This window comes from Coffea eugenioides, chromosome 9, assembly GCF_003713205.1.
Source record: "Coffea eugenioides isolate CCC68of chromosome 9, Ceug_1.0, whole genome shotgun sequence".
In the NCBI taxonomy this organism is placed as follows: domain Eukaryota; kingdom Viridiplantae; phylum Streptophyta; class Magnoliopsida; order Gentianales; family Rubiaceae; genus Coffea; species Coffea eugenioides.
The window spans coordinates 2,221,367-2,235,291 of record NC_040043.1 but is presented as its reverse complement, the minus strand read 5'-3'; the positions used below and the strand labels follow the sequence as shown (position 1 = coordinate 2,235,291).

Here is a 13,925-nt window from a genome sequence, read left to right as displayed (position 1 = left end):
TTTAGGGAAATCTAATGGAAAGATATGTTTCGCTTTTTTGTCCAATTTTATAAGTACAAAAAAACTTCTTAAGGTTCACATTGTATTCAAAATAAATAGTACGTGAATAACCAGTTTCCTTGACAATAAGAGCTTGTAGAAAGAAAAGGAAAAGTAAGTCCAAAACAGCAACAAACTTCACTAAGTGTTTTTTGAATTTTGGGCATTCATTTTATGCTAAATCAGCAGCATAAGATTTCACCAGAACTTTGATCCTTTAGTCAAATCTCCTGAAGCATAAATAGCTCAAAAGAAGCGTTTCAATGCCCACAAACATGTCGCTGGAAGGAGGAGTGCAGAAAAAAATCCACAATGGCTTTACATTTTGCAACACGCTCAGTGTTTTGCAGGCAAGAATGCATCCAAATGGTCACAGCTCTCATTTCCAATACTAGGAGAATCTTTGGACTTCGGAGAGAACTTTATGATCTTCCTTCACATCAATAATATAAAAACTGGTTAATAGTAGTTTGCAACAGGAACTTCCTAGACTTACTCTTACCATTCTCCTAATCGGGGATTGTCACTTCAGATGGAAGGAACCATGTAGAATATAGGAATCTGGTAATTTGTCCTTGCTACCGAGAAATCTTAAAGACCAGCATCCGGCTTAACAATGCCATGAAGCTTCCAGCCACCGATTCCTGCCAAAGCAAATGCCTGCAAGTGAAAGAAACCAAGTGTAACAGCCTACTGTCAACAGCATAGCTCCCCAAGCATAAAAATTGAACCAACCCCACTACCCATTACCTCAAATGGGCATCACATTGCACAACTGCAAATCAAGGCTCCTAATTACAAACCCAATAGCAAAACTATGCAAACCAAAAATTCGTAAATAGATCAAACATAGTGAACTATCATAATTGCAAGAAAAGACCAACTCAATAGCCATGTGCATTATTGTTTACTGTTTTCAATAGCTTCTCAAACATCTTAACTTTGATGGTGTTTATTGAGATTTGGCAATAGTAACACAGACCCCCTGAGATCTACAGAGCTACCGTAATTTCTTTGACTTCATGTCCGTTTGGTAAAACGTAGAACATTTTCTTAAGAAAATATTAAGCATCATAAGAAAATGATTGGTTTTCCAATGATTGTTGGGTGTTTGTATGCTTAAAATGAAAAGCTAGTTTATTCCACCAGACCAGACTCAACCTCATCTGTGACAGCCCTCTCATCACACCTCCCGGCTGCCCCACCACCACCCCCACCAGTCCACTACAACAACCACCAACCTTGATGGACTACATGCCTTTCCCCATGTGTCTTGCTGATTGGTGACCTCCTTCCACTCTCGTCCCATCAAATCTGCCATGGCAGCCCCATCTTCAGACTACGAATGTGTTTGGATAGCAATTTTTTCCCAAATATTATTTTGCTCGCATCACAATTACAATTCCCAATCAACTTTTTACCTTCCCAACAACCTTTTTATCTTACATACATCACATCACAAAAAGTGCTTCAATAGCTATTCCAAATAATATTTCTTCCTATAACCATTGTTTTTCACTTATGGAAAAAAGAACAATTTCATCTGGAGATAAAAGTAATTTTTCATTAGCAAAGTAAAAAGCAATTAGAACAAGAAGTTCATCCAACATTGAGAGAGAAATCCTCTCATGAAGTCCATATACTGGGGTTTTTTTATTTCTTGCAAGGGGTGGTGACGTTGCCAGCAAAGTCGCTGGAGGAATCTCCCAAAGGTCTCCACTCTCCATCAATTAGGATTAATTATTTCTTGCAAGGAGTGTGGCCGCTACTGGGAGGCTAGCTTGCACTACTAAAAACAACTTCAGGGTATTTTTTTTAGAGACAGAGTTAACAAGTTACTTAGTAGCTAGTTAACATAGAGAGAGGTATTGGAGAAACTATGCAGTTCTCTTACCAAAGTTGTGCTACGCAGCAACTGAGCCAGTTCAATTACAATCATCTGCACCATCAGAAAATTATGTAGGAAAGATAACGGGATTTCAATTTGATTTCCAGTGTGGCAAGTTCTTAACCAATCCCACCACTATTTTCTCTTTGCAGCTAGGAAATTTGCCTTGTAAAATATTCCCCATATTCGATTTTATATGATTTCATTTGTCTTCTGAATGTCCAAAATCTAGCGCCAATCCTTAAAAGTCAACATTAAATATTAGTAGCTTGCCAGTTCTGCACACAAATCCCAAAGCACTCCCCATAAGTGATTTTTTAGGTCAAAATATCTTTCTAACTCTATCCAGAGCACTCACTGAAACATATCAATGTCTCCAAAAAAAAGTTGAATTTTTATATTCCACAAAAGTTGGTGTATAAAACCATAGTGGGCTAAGAAAATTGCAAAGAAAGACAGTCTTCAAATATGCAAAATATTGATAGTGTTAAAGTTGAAATAGTGCAAAACTATATCTTACTTCTTCCCATGTTTTTCCAGCAGCTTCAAGCAAAGCAGCATTACAAGTCTTCAGTTCAACAGAGACACCTGAAAATGTTGATGCAGCCTCCTCCCATCCCTTATTATGTCCCATGCACCTGTACAACCAAATAAAAAGCCCCAGTGCCATGGAAAGCCAAAGAAGAAGTTTCATTCAGCAGAACTCACATGACGGTTAATATTTCATCTGTTGAGTATTCACTTATAGCCTGTCGAAGGTGCTCTGCTGTCTGACCATCCATGGCTGCAACTGAATAAAAGCTTGAAAGGAAATGTACCTCAGCTTCCAAAAACCCTCGAACCTCTTTTCGCATAATGTTCAGTGTTTCCCTCGTTCGTCGGGAATCACTATACCAATTCAAAGTTAGAGGACACAGTGTCCAAATACAGCAATTCATTTAATAGAAATAAGTGGTCACTGAGAATACGCACATCCTATTTATTGCAAATTAACTCTCCCTTGAGAATACAAACCTAGATAAAATAAGTTCAGGTATCCAGCCCAACAATTGAAGCTTCTGGGAGACTTTAATGGCATCTTCTCGTCCATTTTTAGTCAATGGGCGATCATGATCTATGGAAGAAAGTTAGTTGAAAGCCAGTTAAGAAGTTGGAAAATTGTTTTCTTAGCAGTTGTCTCAGTCTATTTGCATATTCAGATCTCAGAGAGAGCAAATGCTACAGAAACAAGAATAAATCTGTTTATCTTACAATTTCCACAGGTACAGTTAGACGCATAAGGAGACAATGCTGCACGAACATCAATATTGAGTCAAACAGCATGCACTTTCGGACATTGAGCTCATAATTAGCTAGACCATCTTCCACTTCCAGTAATAAGCTAAACTTCCCCTAATATCCTCCCTTTACCACATCATGGGGGTTTACAGGAGATCCCAGAGGCTCGCTCGGAAAGGCTGCTATGTCATACTTTTTGACTTAGGTATAATTCCTTCACTAACCCTTCAAGAAAGAAAGTTGGATCCCGAATTTTGAACTTTTCTTGTTATTCTCCTTTTCCTCCTCCCCACTCCCACCCACCCCACCAAAACAACCCTCCCAAAACCAAAAGATTGATTTTAGTTATATTTTCTCAGGCAACACAAAGAATTCCCCATTGATCATGAATATTTGAACTCAATATGTCATAGATTTCTTCTTCTTGTTCTTCTTTTTACAAAATAAATAAAGGATCCTTTACAAAATCTACAATCCTGCATGATCTTGCCACTTTTTCTGCTCAATCGATGTAAATTGTTGGCAAAAGGTTGAGAAACCTTTCCTCCCATATATACATGAATAAATTGAAGGCAACGTAATAACTACTTACATATAGTTATTTAATTACTTAATTCTCTAGTCAACTGGTGCTTGATATAAGCAAAGGTAAAAGTCCAGACGTAACTAAACAAGATTTGCGTTAAGGTCAGAGTATACTTGCAACCGATGAACGAGAGTTAAGGTCAATCAGTATATCGTTCCAACCTGTCTTTTACAATAAAATCTTGTTCATAGCATGCTCTCCCACTAGGTAAGTATAATGTTATCGGTACCATAACCCCAAAAATTACTTGCTTGTTCAGAAAAAGCATATAATAGTCGCTTGGGAAACGATGACAAAGGCAGGCGAAAAATAAAGAATCCTCGATTGAAGGGAAGTTGAGGAAGAATCATAAAGTTGCAGTGCGGTAGGTATCTAAGAAATGTTGGTATGTATATCCATAGTTGGATAGAATTAAAAACGATAAACAAGAGGCAAATAATGAGCACTGGGATACCTAATACCTCGGAGGGAGCGATTTTCCCAACTACTATCGGCATGACGGAGCAAAATGAGGCGGCGAACAACTGAATTAGAATTAGTTTCCTGCTGAGATGGAGTAGTCTCTACGACAACCGACCCGGTCGCCAGGGAAATTGGGTAGCGGCGCTTTGTATATGTGCAGCGGGTGGAAGGGAAGGACGACCCCCCAGATTTTCTTTTTACCATAGCATAGAATGTACCGGGAAGGGCAGTTGTTGCTGGACAGGCATTCATGGTGGTTATCTGGTTGTCGTGATGTTTCTTTCCCTTTGCTTTCAACTGAAAGGAGTAGTAATAGTACAGTTTCTAGTACTTAGTGCACGCTGCTGAGCCAGTTGCACTACCCGCTTAACTCTCTCCCATGTGAAGTGTTGCAGCGTCTAAAACCGCGAAGTTTATGGTCCTTTTCCAGAAATTTCTTTACCATTCTTTCTATGACCTTGGAGGGGCCTGGTTCTTTGCGGATCGGAGTTGGCTTTCTATACCCGTCTTACCAGGTATCAATATTGTTTATCGTTACCCCAAGCACAGACGTCTCGGATCGGAAGTTTAACATTCATGCAAGCTTCGCACTAAGTTTTCAATCGAGGGGGGTTCTTCAATTATCTCTGAGCGCAAGAACTACTTGTACAAATACAGACGCACTACGCCCAGAGTGAATGGAATATGGACAGGATCCGACCCGGACCACAAAAGAATCAAAACACGTTCTAGTAGACATTTGCACATGAGCCGCTAATTCTCTTCAGAATTTTTATTCTTAGGAGATAAGATGACACATTCTAAAGTCTCTGAACTGTTTTTCAAGTTCACATTTTTAGAAAACTCCAAACACCTTGTCCGATCATCTCTTTTTATCATCATGCACAAATATATATACATCTATCCAAAAAACTTGTTACAGTAACCATTTATCTTTAAAAAGCCCGATAAAAAGCGCATCTTAAATGAAGCCAATATTTCTTGCACTAAAACTTCTTATCGGCGAAATGCATTTCTTTCTGTGGCTTCTGATCTGCCCTGCAAATAATGTGTTCGCCGACGGACGCTCTCTTCTATGGTTGCTGATCCACCCTTGTCCGTACCATAGACGCTTTTTTGAACAGCATCCAGGAAGTTACTACCCTTGGGTATCCCTGCTCTAACAGCTTCCCGAGCATCATTTTCCTCTGCCTTTTTTAGACGTTTCCATCTCTGCTCCTCGTGGAGTTCCGCGTCCATCTGCATCTCCTGCAACCTTGCAGCTCTCTCTTCTTCAGAAAGTTCAACAGGATTTCGACGCCTGTTGATTGCCTCATTCCTTCTTACAGTATCAGAAGAATCACCAACATTGCTTTGAGGAATTTTTCGCTCTCTTTTTCCCTGGTTCATGGGAACAGGGTCCATGTATCCTGCGGAACAAGTTTCTTCATGCTGAAAATCATTCTGAATCCCTTTTCCTCTTTGTTGTCTGACATTTTTCTTAGTTGTTGACTCCAGTAAGAAACCGGGCCCATGTTCTTTGTGCGTAGATTTTTTAGATATTCTCTTCCTCTCAATGTCCCAATCAGTTTCTTCTTCTGAACTCGGTAATATACTACGCGAACCTTTGTGGCCACTAGACTTTCTTCTTTTCTTTTCTGAACCAGCATTTTCTGAGCCAGAATGGTGCCCAGATGATGATTGCTTCTCATGCTTCTTCTTGTGATGATGCTTCCTTTTGTGTGCCTTATCATCATCCTCGTCATGAGTCTTTTTCTTATTCTTTGTAGCTTCAACCTATAAAGTGACATAAATCATAATTATTCGGAAAACATTAATGAAAATGTAATTAACCATATGATCAGCCAATGGATCATGGCAACTTAATGATAATGTAACTTAGCATATATCAAAGGGTTGCGTGTGACAAATTTCACTAAGAACAGCTAGGAAAGAAGCATAAATATCTAGGGACAGAAAACATATGTTCAACAACTTGTAGCTAGATACCAAGCAACTCAAACGTGCATGGATACTTAACATCATGGGTTTGAAAACATACACCCCAAACAAGTTGATGGCCATTTACTTTTTGATTTCTGTTTAAGCCGTAAAGAGCTAGAATGGCCAGCCAAAAAAAAAAAAAAAAAAAACAGTTTACTGAGTTATAGAGAGGAAAAAAATTCTTTTTTCTGGTTGTTTTCCTTTCATTCCTTATTTTTATCACCTTCTTCTTCATGGAGAAGTGAATCTAGTGATGGAGCAAGTACCCATATCAGTATGCATGAATTGTTGAAGACAAAAGTTTCAACCATAAGGATATGTAACATTTTAGTTTGAAGCATTATTCTGTCATATGCTCATATATGTCCCAAAATCCACAAAAACTAAAAGATTAGCACCCCAAACTTCTATATTCTATATGGTTCATAATACTCTACTACAACTACATGGAATTCATGAGCTGCTACATGATGCACTGATAAATCACTACAAATATAGAAGGCTAACAAAATTCTTAGGCCCTATCCAGCATGGATCACATCCAAATCCAAAATTAGCTGGATGCATGTAAACCTCAATAATTCATACACCACAATATGATTATCCTAACTCATGTCTGAACATCTATAAAGTAAACCCAAGCCATGTCAAAAGTCAAGCATCTATTTCTCAAAATTTAACCCTAGTGGGCTTCACACCACAGTCCAAGAATCCAGTCCCAACTAGTTGGCAAAAGCTCTGATACTATTCTGTGGCATTTAAATTGCTTCTTCAAAAGGGGAGACCAATTGAGGTGTCACAAAAAGAGACGGAAGTTACACCACACATATAATTTGAAATTTGAAACAGCAAGTTGATCAGAATGAGCCTCATATTCTACCATCTTAATTTCAATACAGCTATGTGACGGTAAATCAGAAACTTACTAGTGGAGTTAAGTCTCCAAGATCCTAAAAGTCATAAGTGACATTCTAACGACAAACTAACATCACCAAGCTATATATAAAAACTAACTCTTGAAGCCTTCATATGACAGAAAAAGATGCAAAAATGATTTACATAGAACAGATTATCAGCTAATCCTGATTTACATTTATAGACTACCCAATACCACTGCACCATATTGTAATGAACCTTATGATCAGGATCCAAGAAACAGTTCAGTTGCTATGCATAGGAAAAGGTAAGTGTTGTGCAGTCTTCATGCTTCAGATTATATCTTTTCTTCCCCAATCCCTATAATAACCTGGATGACTACTTAATCTTTTTAAACACTTGAGAGGGAGAGTTAGCTGTTAGTTGAGTTAGTTGCTATAGCCAGCTGGCAGAGTTAATTTCTGCCTTATTGGTAGTTAGCTACAAGTTAGTTTACAATTAAAAATAAGAGCATATCTATAGAGAAAGTTAGCTTAAACCTTCTACTGATCAATACATCTCCAAATTTTTTTCTCCAAATCTGCTTCTTTTCTCTCTTCTCTGCTCTATGTTCTTTTCCAGCTGCTGATAGACATTTCTTCGAAAAGAAGATGGACTCCAGCAGCTCAGAACTAAAGACCCTGATGGACATTAACAGTTCTGAAATGCAGACAGTTTTGGCTGCAATTACCAATAAATTAACCAGTTTCATGTGTCACATTTTTTGTATGGAGGCATTTGGGAAAATCCCTCTGTTTCTGCAAAAAGGACTCATGCAGTAAGAACTTCTAATCAGGAAATCAAGGGCATTGAATTGGGAAATTTTATCAAAGACAGATAGGAATCACTTTCCTGTCAGTATTCTATAAATTGGATATTCCCAGTTTCAATGGGTCAAATCCCAGGAAAATGGAGGAAATGTTATAAAGTTTTTCAGTTGCATCAAGTCCCTGATGCGCATAAGGATTTGGCTGCACTGCAGCTTGAGGGATAAAGGACTGATACTGTTGATGAAATTTAGGCAGGAGTACGAATTTAAAGAGCTGGGTGATGATGATACGATGGAGGGGTTTTACCAAGTTGCAAGAGGCCTAAAAATAAATAAATAAAATTGCAAGAGGCCTCCGGTGGTGGCTTATCTGGAGAAATTCAAAGAGTTGAAGGCTGCTGTAATATCAAGGTTCCAGCATTATCAGAATCTTATTACATCAAAAGCTTCTTGTGTGGGTTGGAGGAGGAAATTAAACACACAGTCAAGATGCATAAACCAGCTATCGTCCAAGCAACTTTTGAGATGACTTGGTGGCAAGCACACAACTTGCAATTTGTTGAAAACCAATGCAAGGTGTTCTTCAAGAATGCTTAGCCCTGATCACAGACAGGGCTGCAAACAAGTCAAGTCAAGCTTGAGTAGTGAACTACTCGAATCAAAATACTTTAGCTCGAGCTTTATCAGATCTAGCTCAATCAAGCTTAATACAGCTCAATTGAGCTTGAGTGCTATAAATTAGTATTTCATATAATTTCAACATTTCACACTAAGGAATATTAAAAATACTATTAAGCTCAACAAATTTTCAAGCCTCACATGATAGGCTTTAAATCAAGCTTGTCAAGCTATTCGAGCTGCACGAGCTTCGACCGAGCAAGCTTGCTAGTAGCTTGATTCAGGCCAGCATCTTTGCACCCCTAACCTCAGATAGCAGCTGAGGGATCAAGGCTGGTCAATCCTCCACTAAAACATGATTAAGGGAGCAAATAACCTTTATACCAAGTCACAAGAGGGTGGGACAAATAGGCCCACAAAACAAGTCTTCCAAAAAATTACACCTAGTAGAATTGCATTACAGCAGTGGCGATAAGTTTGATCCTGGCCACATTTGCAAGGATAAGGAGGTTTCATATGTTATTAGTAGAGGACTTGGAGAGGCAGGACTCAGGGATGGAAACAGAAGAAGTGATCATTGATTGTGGTAGTAAAAAATTAAAAATGTGGTTCTGTCTTTGCATCCGGTCTCAGGAGAACCGCCTTCCAGTGCAATTAAGTTGACTGAACATTATGGGGAGCATGAGATGTCAGTACTATTGGATGGACACAGTATGGATTGTTTCGTAAAATCAGTTGCAGCTCAGTTATACCCCGAATCAGTTAAAGATCACAAGCATTTTAAGGTGAACATCGTTGATGGCAAAGAACTGATCTGTAATCAATAGATTACTGGGATATGCAGGGGTGTAATTTTACTCATGATGTGTATGTTCTGGATTTTGAACCTTGGACTTAACTGTACGAGTTGATTAAATGAGGTTCTAGCACAATGACATTTGCATCCAAGGAGCTGAGGGTAACATTTGAGAGGGGACAAGAAAGGGTGTTATTGCAAAGGGTATTACGATTCTGCAAGTCACAATGAAGCAGGGGGCAGCAATATAAAAGTTCATCAGAAAGAAAGTTACCTGGGCATCTATAGCACATCATGTCTTCCATGTATTTATAGTGAAACTGTCCACTAAAGGAGCACCAGTTTGTGTGGATTTGCACAAGATAACAACAGAAGGGAACATCAGGGTTGATCCACAAGCAATCATGGATAGAAAGGTTATACAAAAGGAACAATCAGTCTTTTGACCAGGTGTTGATCATCTGGGAGAATTTGGAGCTAGACAATGCAACCTGGGAAGATGGCTACTCATGCAAGCTTAGTTTCCTACTTTAATCTTATAAATTATGATTGTTTAAAAGAAAAGCAATTGACATGACCCCGATGGCTACCTAATCTTTGTAAACACTTTAGAGGAAAAGAAAGTTTGTTAGTTCAAATCAATTGCAACAGCTAGCTGGCAGACTTAATTACTGGTAGTAATCAATTAGTTAGATAGTTAAAGTTAGTCCCTAGAGATGCAAGAGTTGTATAAACATGAAAATGTGTATCGAGGAAGTTACCTTAGAATTTATTTTCAAAACCTCCTACCAAGCAGTACAAATCCTAATTCTTTCTCCTAACCTGTTTCTCTCTTTTCACTGCTCTTTGTTCTTTTACATTTCTTGTTGTCCTTGCCATTCTATGTGTCCTACTTGATCATTAAACTTAAATCATTACCACCTCCCCTGACAATAAATTGCTCACATGTATTAAAAAAAAAAAAGGTTCAAATGTTTAGTGTCACAAAGGAGCTACCAGCAAGCTATCAGTTCTATAGGAATGATTCATTTGTATGTACATAAGACATCAGTTAGAGCAAACTCACTGATTTGCGGATCATAGCCATCTGAATAGGGTTATTTTTAACACGAGCAAGGGCTTCTTGCTCCCGCTGACGGATCAAAAGCAAAGGATCTGAATGGAGTTTCCTCCATGCATCATTGGCTGATTGTGGTTTTTCCTCAAATAGGGCTCCAGGAACAGATGATTGCTGCAGTTGAGAATCAGAAAATCAGGAAACTCACAAAACCTCGTCAACTCAAGACTAATTCTTAATTTTCTGAAACAACCGTAACACTGCCATCCGCAATTCAATTTTTCATTCTAAACTAGTTTGTATCTACAGTTAAAATTTCAGTGGGACATACAAATCGTAATCTAGAAAAAATTATTATATTTTCAATATAAACATTGACAGCAGGTTTACACAGAAATGGAAGCCAAGTTAATGTGATTTAATATCGGCAAGTAAAAGAAGTTCTTTGTGAGTTACTTTATGACCAGTGACTCTACTCTTCTCATCTTATTAGAGTAGAAATAAATCCAGACAATTAATGCCAGAAAACCCGAATATCCCCTCCCGCTGTTCTGGGGACAGAAGGTTTTTACAGCAGGCACAAAAATATTAAAAGCCAGAAAATCAAGGAACAAACCCAAAATATAGATTTTGCACACAAGCTTATAGAACCACATCCACCCACTACCTTGGTCTTCAATGCATCAAAAAACTGAATGGGAATAAAAGCACCATATCTTATCTTGAACAATACAACGACAATATGCAGTAAGAATACAGTGTAAAAGAAAAACAAAAAATTACCTTGGTAGAAGAGGAGGTAGCAGAGGAGGGAGCAGTCCCAGAATCAGTCTTCAGAGAGGAGGATTCAAGAGCCTTAAATCCTCCTGAAGAATTGCCCTTCCCAACAGCTAATCCGGAGTCGTACAGAAATTCCAACCTCTCTTGCTTGCTGTAGGAAAAAAAAAGAAAAAAAGATAAATAATACACAAACCCTAAAAAGGTAATAAAATGCAGAGGAATTACAAATAGGAAACGTACGTGACGAGACCAGCTTGTTCTTGGAGGAGGCGGAACTCAGATCGCTCCCTCTCCTCCTGGATCTGCTTGCGCAGCTCCTCCAACTTTTTCTGCTCCGCTTCATGTTTCTGTTCCGCCTTCCATACGTTCTCAATATTCCGGAGACTCCCCGTGTGCCAGCCTTTCTTGTTTAAAAATTTGAGAGCCATCGCCTGCACAGATAACTTTTCTTTCAATTCGGCAATATATGTTGCAATTTAGCAACTATATGTATGTGCAGCTACTCTACTGGTGGATGGATCTCTGCTCGCCGCCGGGGAATTATGCAACTGTTTTTCCCTCAAGAACCCCGAAGTCATAAAAAATCTTACTATAAAATAGCACCTTACCGAGGAAGAAAATTTAAAGTTGCAAAAAGGTCCATCGTATCGTATTAATATTACTGGGAAGGGACAGCCCACGCGACGCGCGGGAATTTGGTACTTGTGATTCAAGATAATTAATAATTATTGTTTAATATTTTATAGTATAAGAAATGAAGTATGATGATTTTATCATGTGATTTTAATAGAAAAATCTTAAGTTACATAGTGAATCAATAAAAATAATGTGCAATGAGACATCCTTATCATTATACTATATAAGAATCCGTTGTGATCAAAGGTTATGTTTGAATTTCAACTGCAAAGATAATGATAGTTTGAAAATGTAAAAATGTTTGAAGTGCAATTGAAAAGTATCCAAAGGTCTCTTCTAAAACTTACCCAAGATGATAAAATATTTTAAAGTATCAATTGGACCATTCATCTCTCGAATCTATATATGTTCGTGAAAGATCCCTCAAGCAATGCTTCTGATTTCTCCCTCGACTTAAGCTCAACCTGAATTATCAAGTCAAGTTTATCCATCAATCACTTTGCATCCAATCTAATCTAAAATAATTTTATTTTTGACTAACTATTTATATAATTTGGTGGGCATAATACGACTTAATCACATGTCTCTTACAAAGATAATAATGCCCAAAAATGATAGATAGATAGGGAAAATCGTCCAAAACGTCCCTCACATTTTGTAAAATGACTTTTTTCGTCTCTCACTTTTAAAAGTGTAATTTTATGTCCCTTACATATTCACATCGGTCAAATTTAGTTCCTAACTAGGTTTTCGATCATTTTTTGGCCGGAATCCATCACGTGCAAGGCACGTGATCATTTTTTAAGGGTAAATTTATCAAATTATATTTTACATAATCTAATCTATAGTCCTCAACATTTTATAAAACAAATTTTTTCGTCCCTCACATTTTATAAAATAATTTTTTCATCCCTCACATTTTACAAAATGAATTTCTCCATCCTTCACATTTCAAAAAAATGAATATTTCCATCCCTCACTAATTATGTGTGTTAGGGAAACTCTAAAAAAAAATATATGTATGTGAATACATTTTGTTTAAACACATGTATATGTCTATTTGATTTTACTTAATAATACGAATAGCATAAATATATGTATGTGTCTATTTGATTTCACTTAATAATACGAATACCATATATTATACGTGATAATTTGATTTCATCTGGTATAAGTGAGTAAAAAATCTTGCATTCATTGCCAAGTTGGCCAATAAAGCTATTTTCGGTCAAAATACAATAAGAATATGCAAATTAAGATTCTATTGGTAAATATTAGTAATAATCATACAAAAAGAGAAGATAGCCCACAAGTTGGGCCCAATTACATACATGTGTTTATACTATTATTATTAAGTAAAATCAAATAGACATATATATATGTGTTTAAAAAAAATGTATTCACACACATAATTAGTGAGAAATGAAAAATTCATTTTTTGAAATGTGAGGGATGGAGAAATTCATTTTGTGAAATGTGAGGGATGAAAAAAATCATTTTATAAAATGTGGAGGACTATATATCATATTATGTAAAATATAATTTGACAAATTTACCCTTAAAAAATGATCACGTGTCTTGCACATGATGGATTCCGGCCAAAAAATGATCAGAAACCTAGTTAGGGACTAAATTTGACCTATGTGAATATGTAAGGGACATAAAATTACACTTTTAAAAGTGAGGGATGAAAAAAGTTATTTTACAAAATGTGAGGGACGTTTTGGACGATTTTCCCAGATAGATAAGAAACTTAAGTGGTCTTTTTCAAAACTTTGTAGAAACTATTCAAATTTGGTGTTTTTTGTTAGGGGCATTTCTTTATAATCTCATAAATAAGTTCAAATCTGCATAATTATTAAAGATTTGAATTGAAACTATCTTGATTATAAAAAATTGGTGCAAATAATATTTTCTAAATTTGAAATTGTAGAAAATGGTAACTAAAATCAGAAGAAAATCCTCATATGAATTCGAATTGCAAACTATAGGTAGAAACTGCTTAATGATATTTTCCAATGTTTACTTGTATAAGTATCCAATATAACATCTCTACTTAATTGACTCGTTTGAACTATGGATAATAGTTGTTTCAACCAAATCAAGAAACATTATTTA

At 37.0% G+C, this 13,925-nt stretch overlaps 2 protein-coding genes across 5 annotated transcripts; both read right to left on the bottom strand.

Moving 5' to 3' along the window:
• Positions 1–103: 103 nt before the first annotated feature.
• LOC113783045 (uncharacterized protein At3g52155, chloroplastic) lies at positions 104–4,904 on the bottom strand. Of its 4 annotated transcripts, none has more exons than XR_003469881.1 (6): positions 4,253–4,904; positions 2,942–3,041; positions 2,636–2,815; positions 2,448–2,565; positions 542–699; positions 104–472 (listed from the first exon to the last, which is right to left on the bottom strand). XR_003469881.1 is itself a non-coding variant. In XM_027329060.1 (5 exons), exons 1-5 carry the CDS (start codon positions 4,503–4,505, stop codon positions 631–633), a joined length of 720 nt encoding a protein of 239 aa, XP_027184861.1. In that variant the 5' UTR covers positions 4,506–4,904; the 3' UTR covers positions 104–630. The 4 variants fall into 4 exon arrangements, 2 of the variants coding, with proteins under 2 accessions (XP_027184861.1, XP_027184862.1); XR_003469880.1 differs by having other exon boundaries at positions 104–468; XM_027329060.1 differs by having other exon boundaries at positions 104–699.
• Positions 4,905–4,999: 95 nt separating this feature from the next.
• Positions 5,000–11,744, bottom strand: LOC113783044 (pre-mRNA-splicing factor CWC25 homolog). Its single transcript, XM_027329059.1, has 4 exons — positions 11,412–11,744; positions 11,175–11,322; positions 10,401–10,565; positions 5,000–6,029 (listed from the first exon to the last, which is right to left on the bottom strand). Exons 1-4 carry the CDS (start codon positions 11,597–11,599, stop codon positions 5,250–5,252), a joined length of 1,281 nt encoding a protein of 426 aa, XP_027184860.1. The 5' UTR covers positions 11,600–11,744; the 3' UTR covers positions 5,000–5,249.
• Between the last annotated feature and the right edge of the window lie 2,181 nt (positions 11,745–13,925).

Excerpts from the sequence above, each read along its gene's own strand:
- LOC113783045 (XM_027329060.1), bottom strand. The coding sequence starts at position 4,505 with ATGAATGCCTGTCCAGCAACAACTGCCCTTCCCGGTACATTCTATGCT. Across the intron at positions 3,042-4,252 it reads GGAAAATCGCTCCCTCCGAG|ATCATGATCGCCCATTGACT; the intron begins GTATTAGGTATC and ends TTTCTTCCATAG. Across the intron at positions 700-2,447 it reads CTGGAAAAACATGGGAAGAA|GCATTTGCTTTGGCAGGAAT; the intron begins GTAAGATATAGT and ends TTTCACTTGCAG.
- LOC113783044 (XM_027329059.1), bottom strand. The coding sequence starts at position 11,599 with ATGGCTCTCAAATTTTTAAACAAGAAAGGCTGGCACACGGGGAGTCTC. Across the intron at positions 11,323-11,411 it reads GAACAAGCTGGTCTCGTCAC|CAAGCAAGAGAGGTTGGAAT; the intron begins GTACGTTTCCTA and ends TTTTTCCTACAG. Across the intron at positions 10,566-11,174 it reads CTACCTCCTCTTCTACCAAG|CAATCATCTGTTCCTGGAGC; the intron begins GTAATTTTTTGT and ends TCTCAACTGCAG.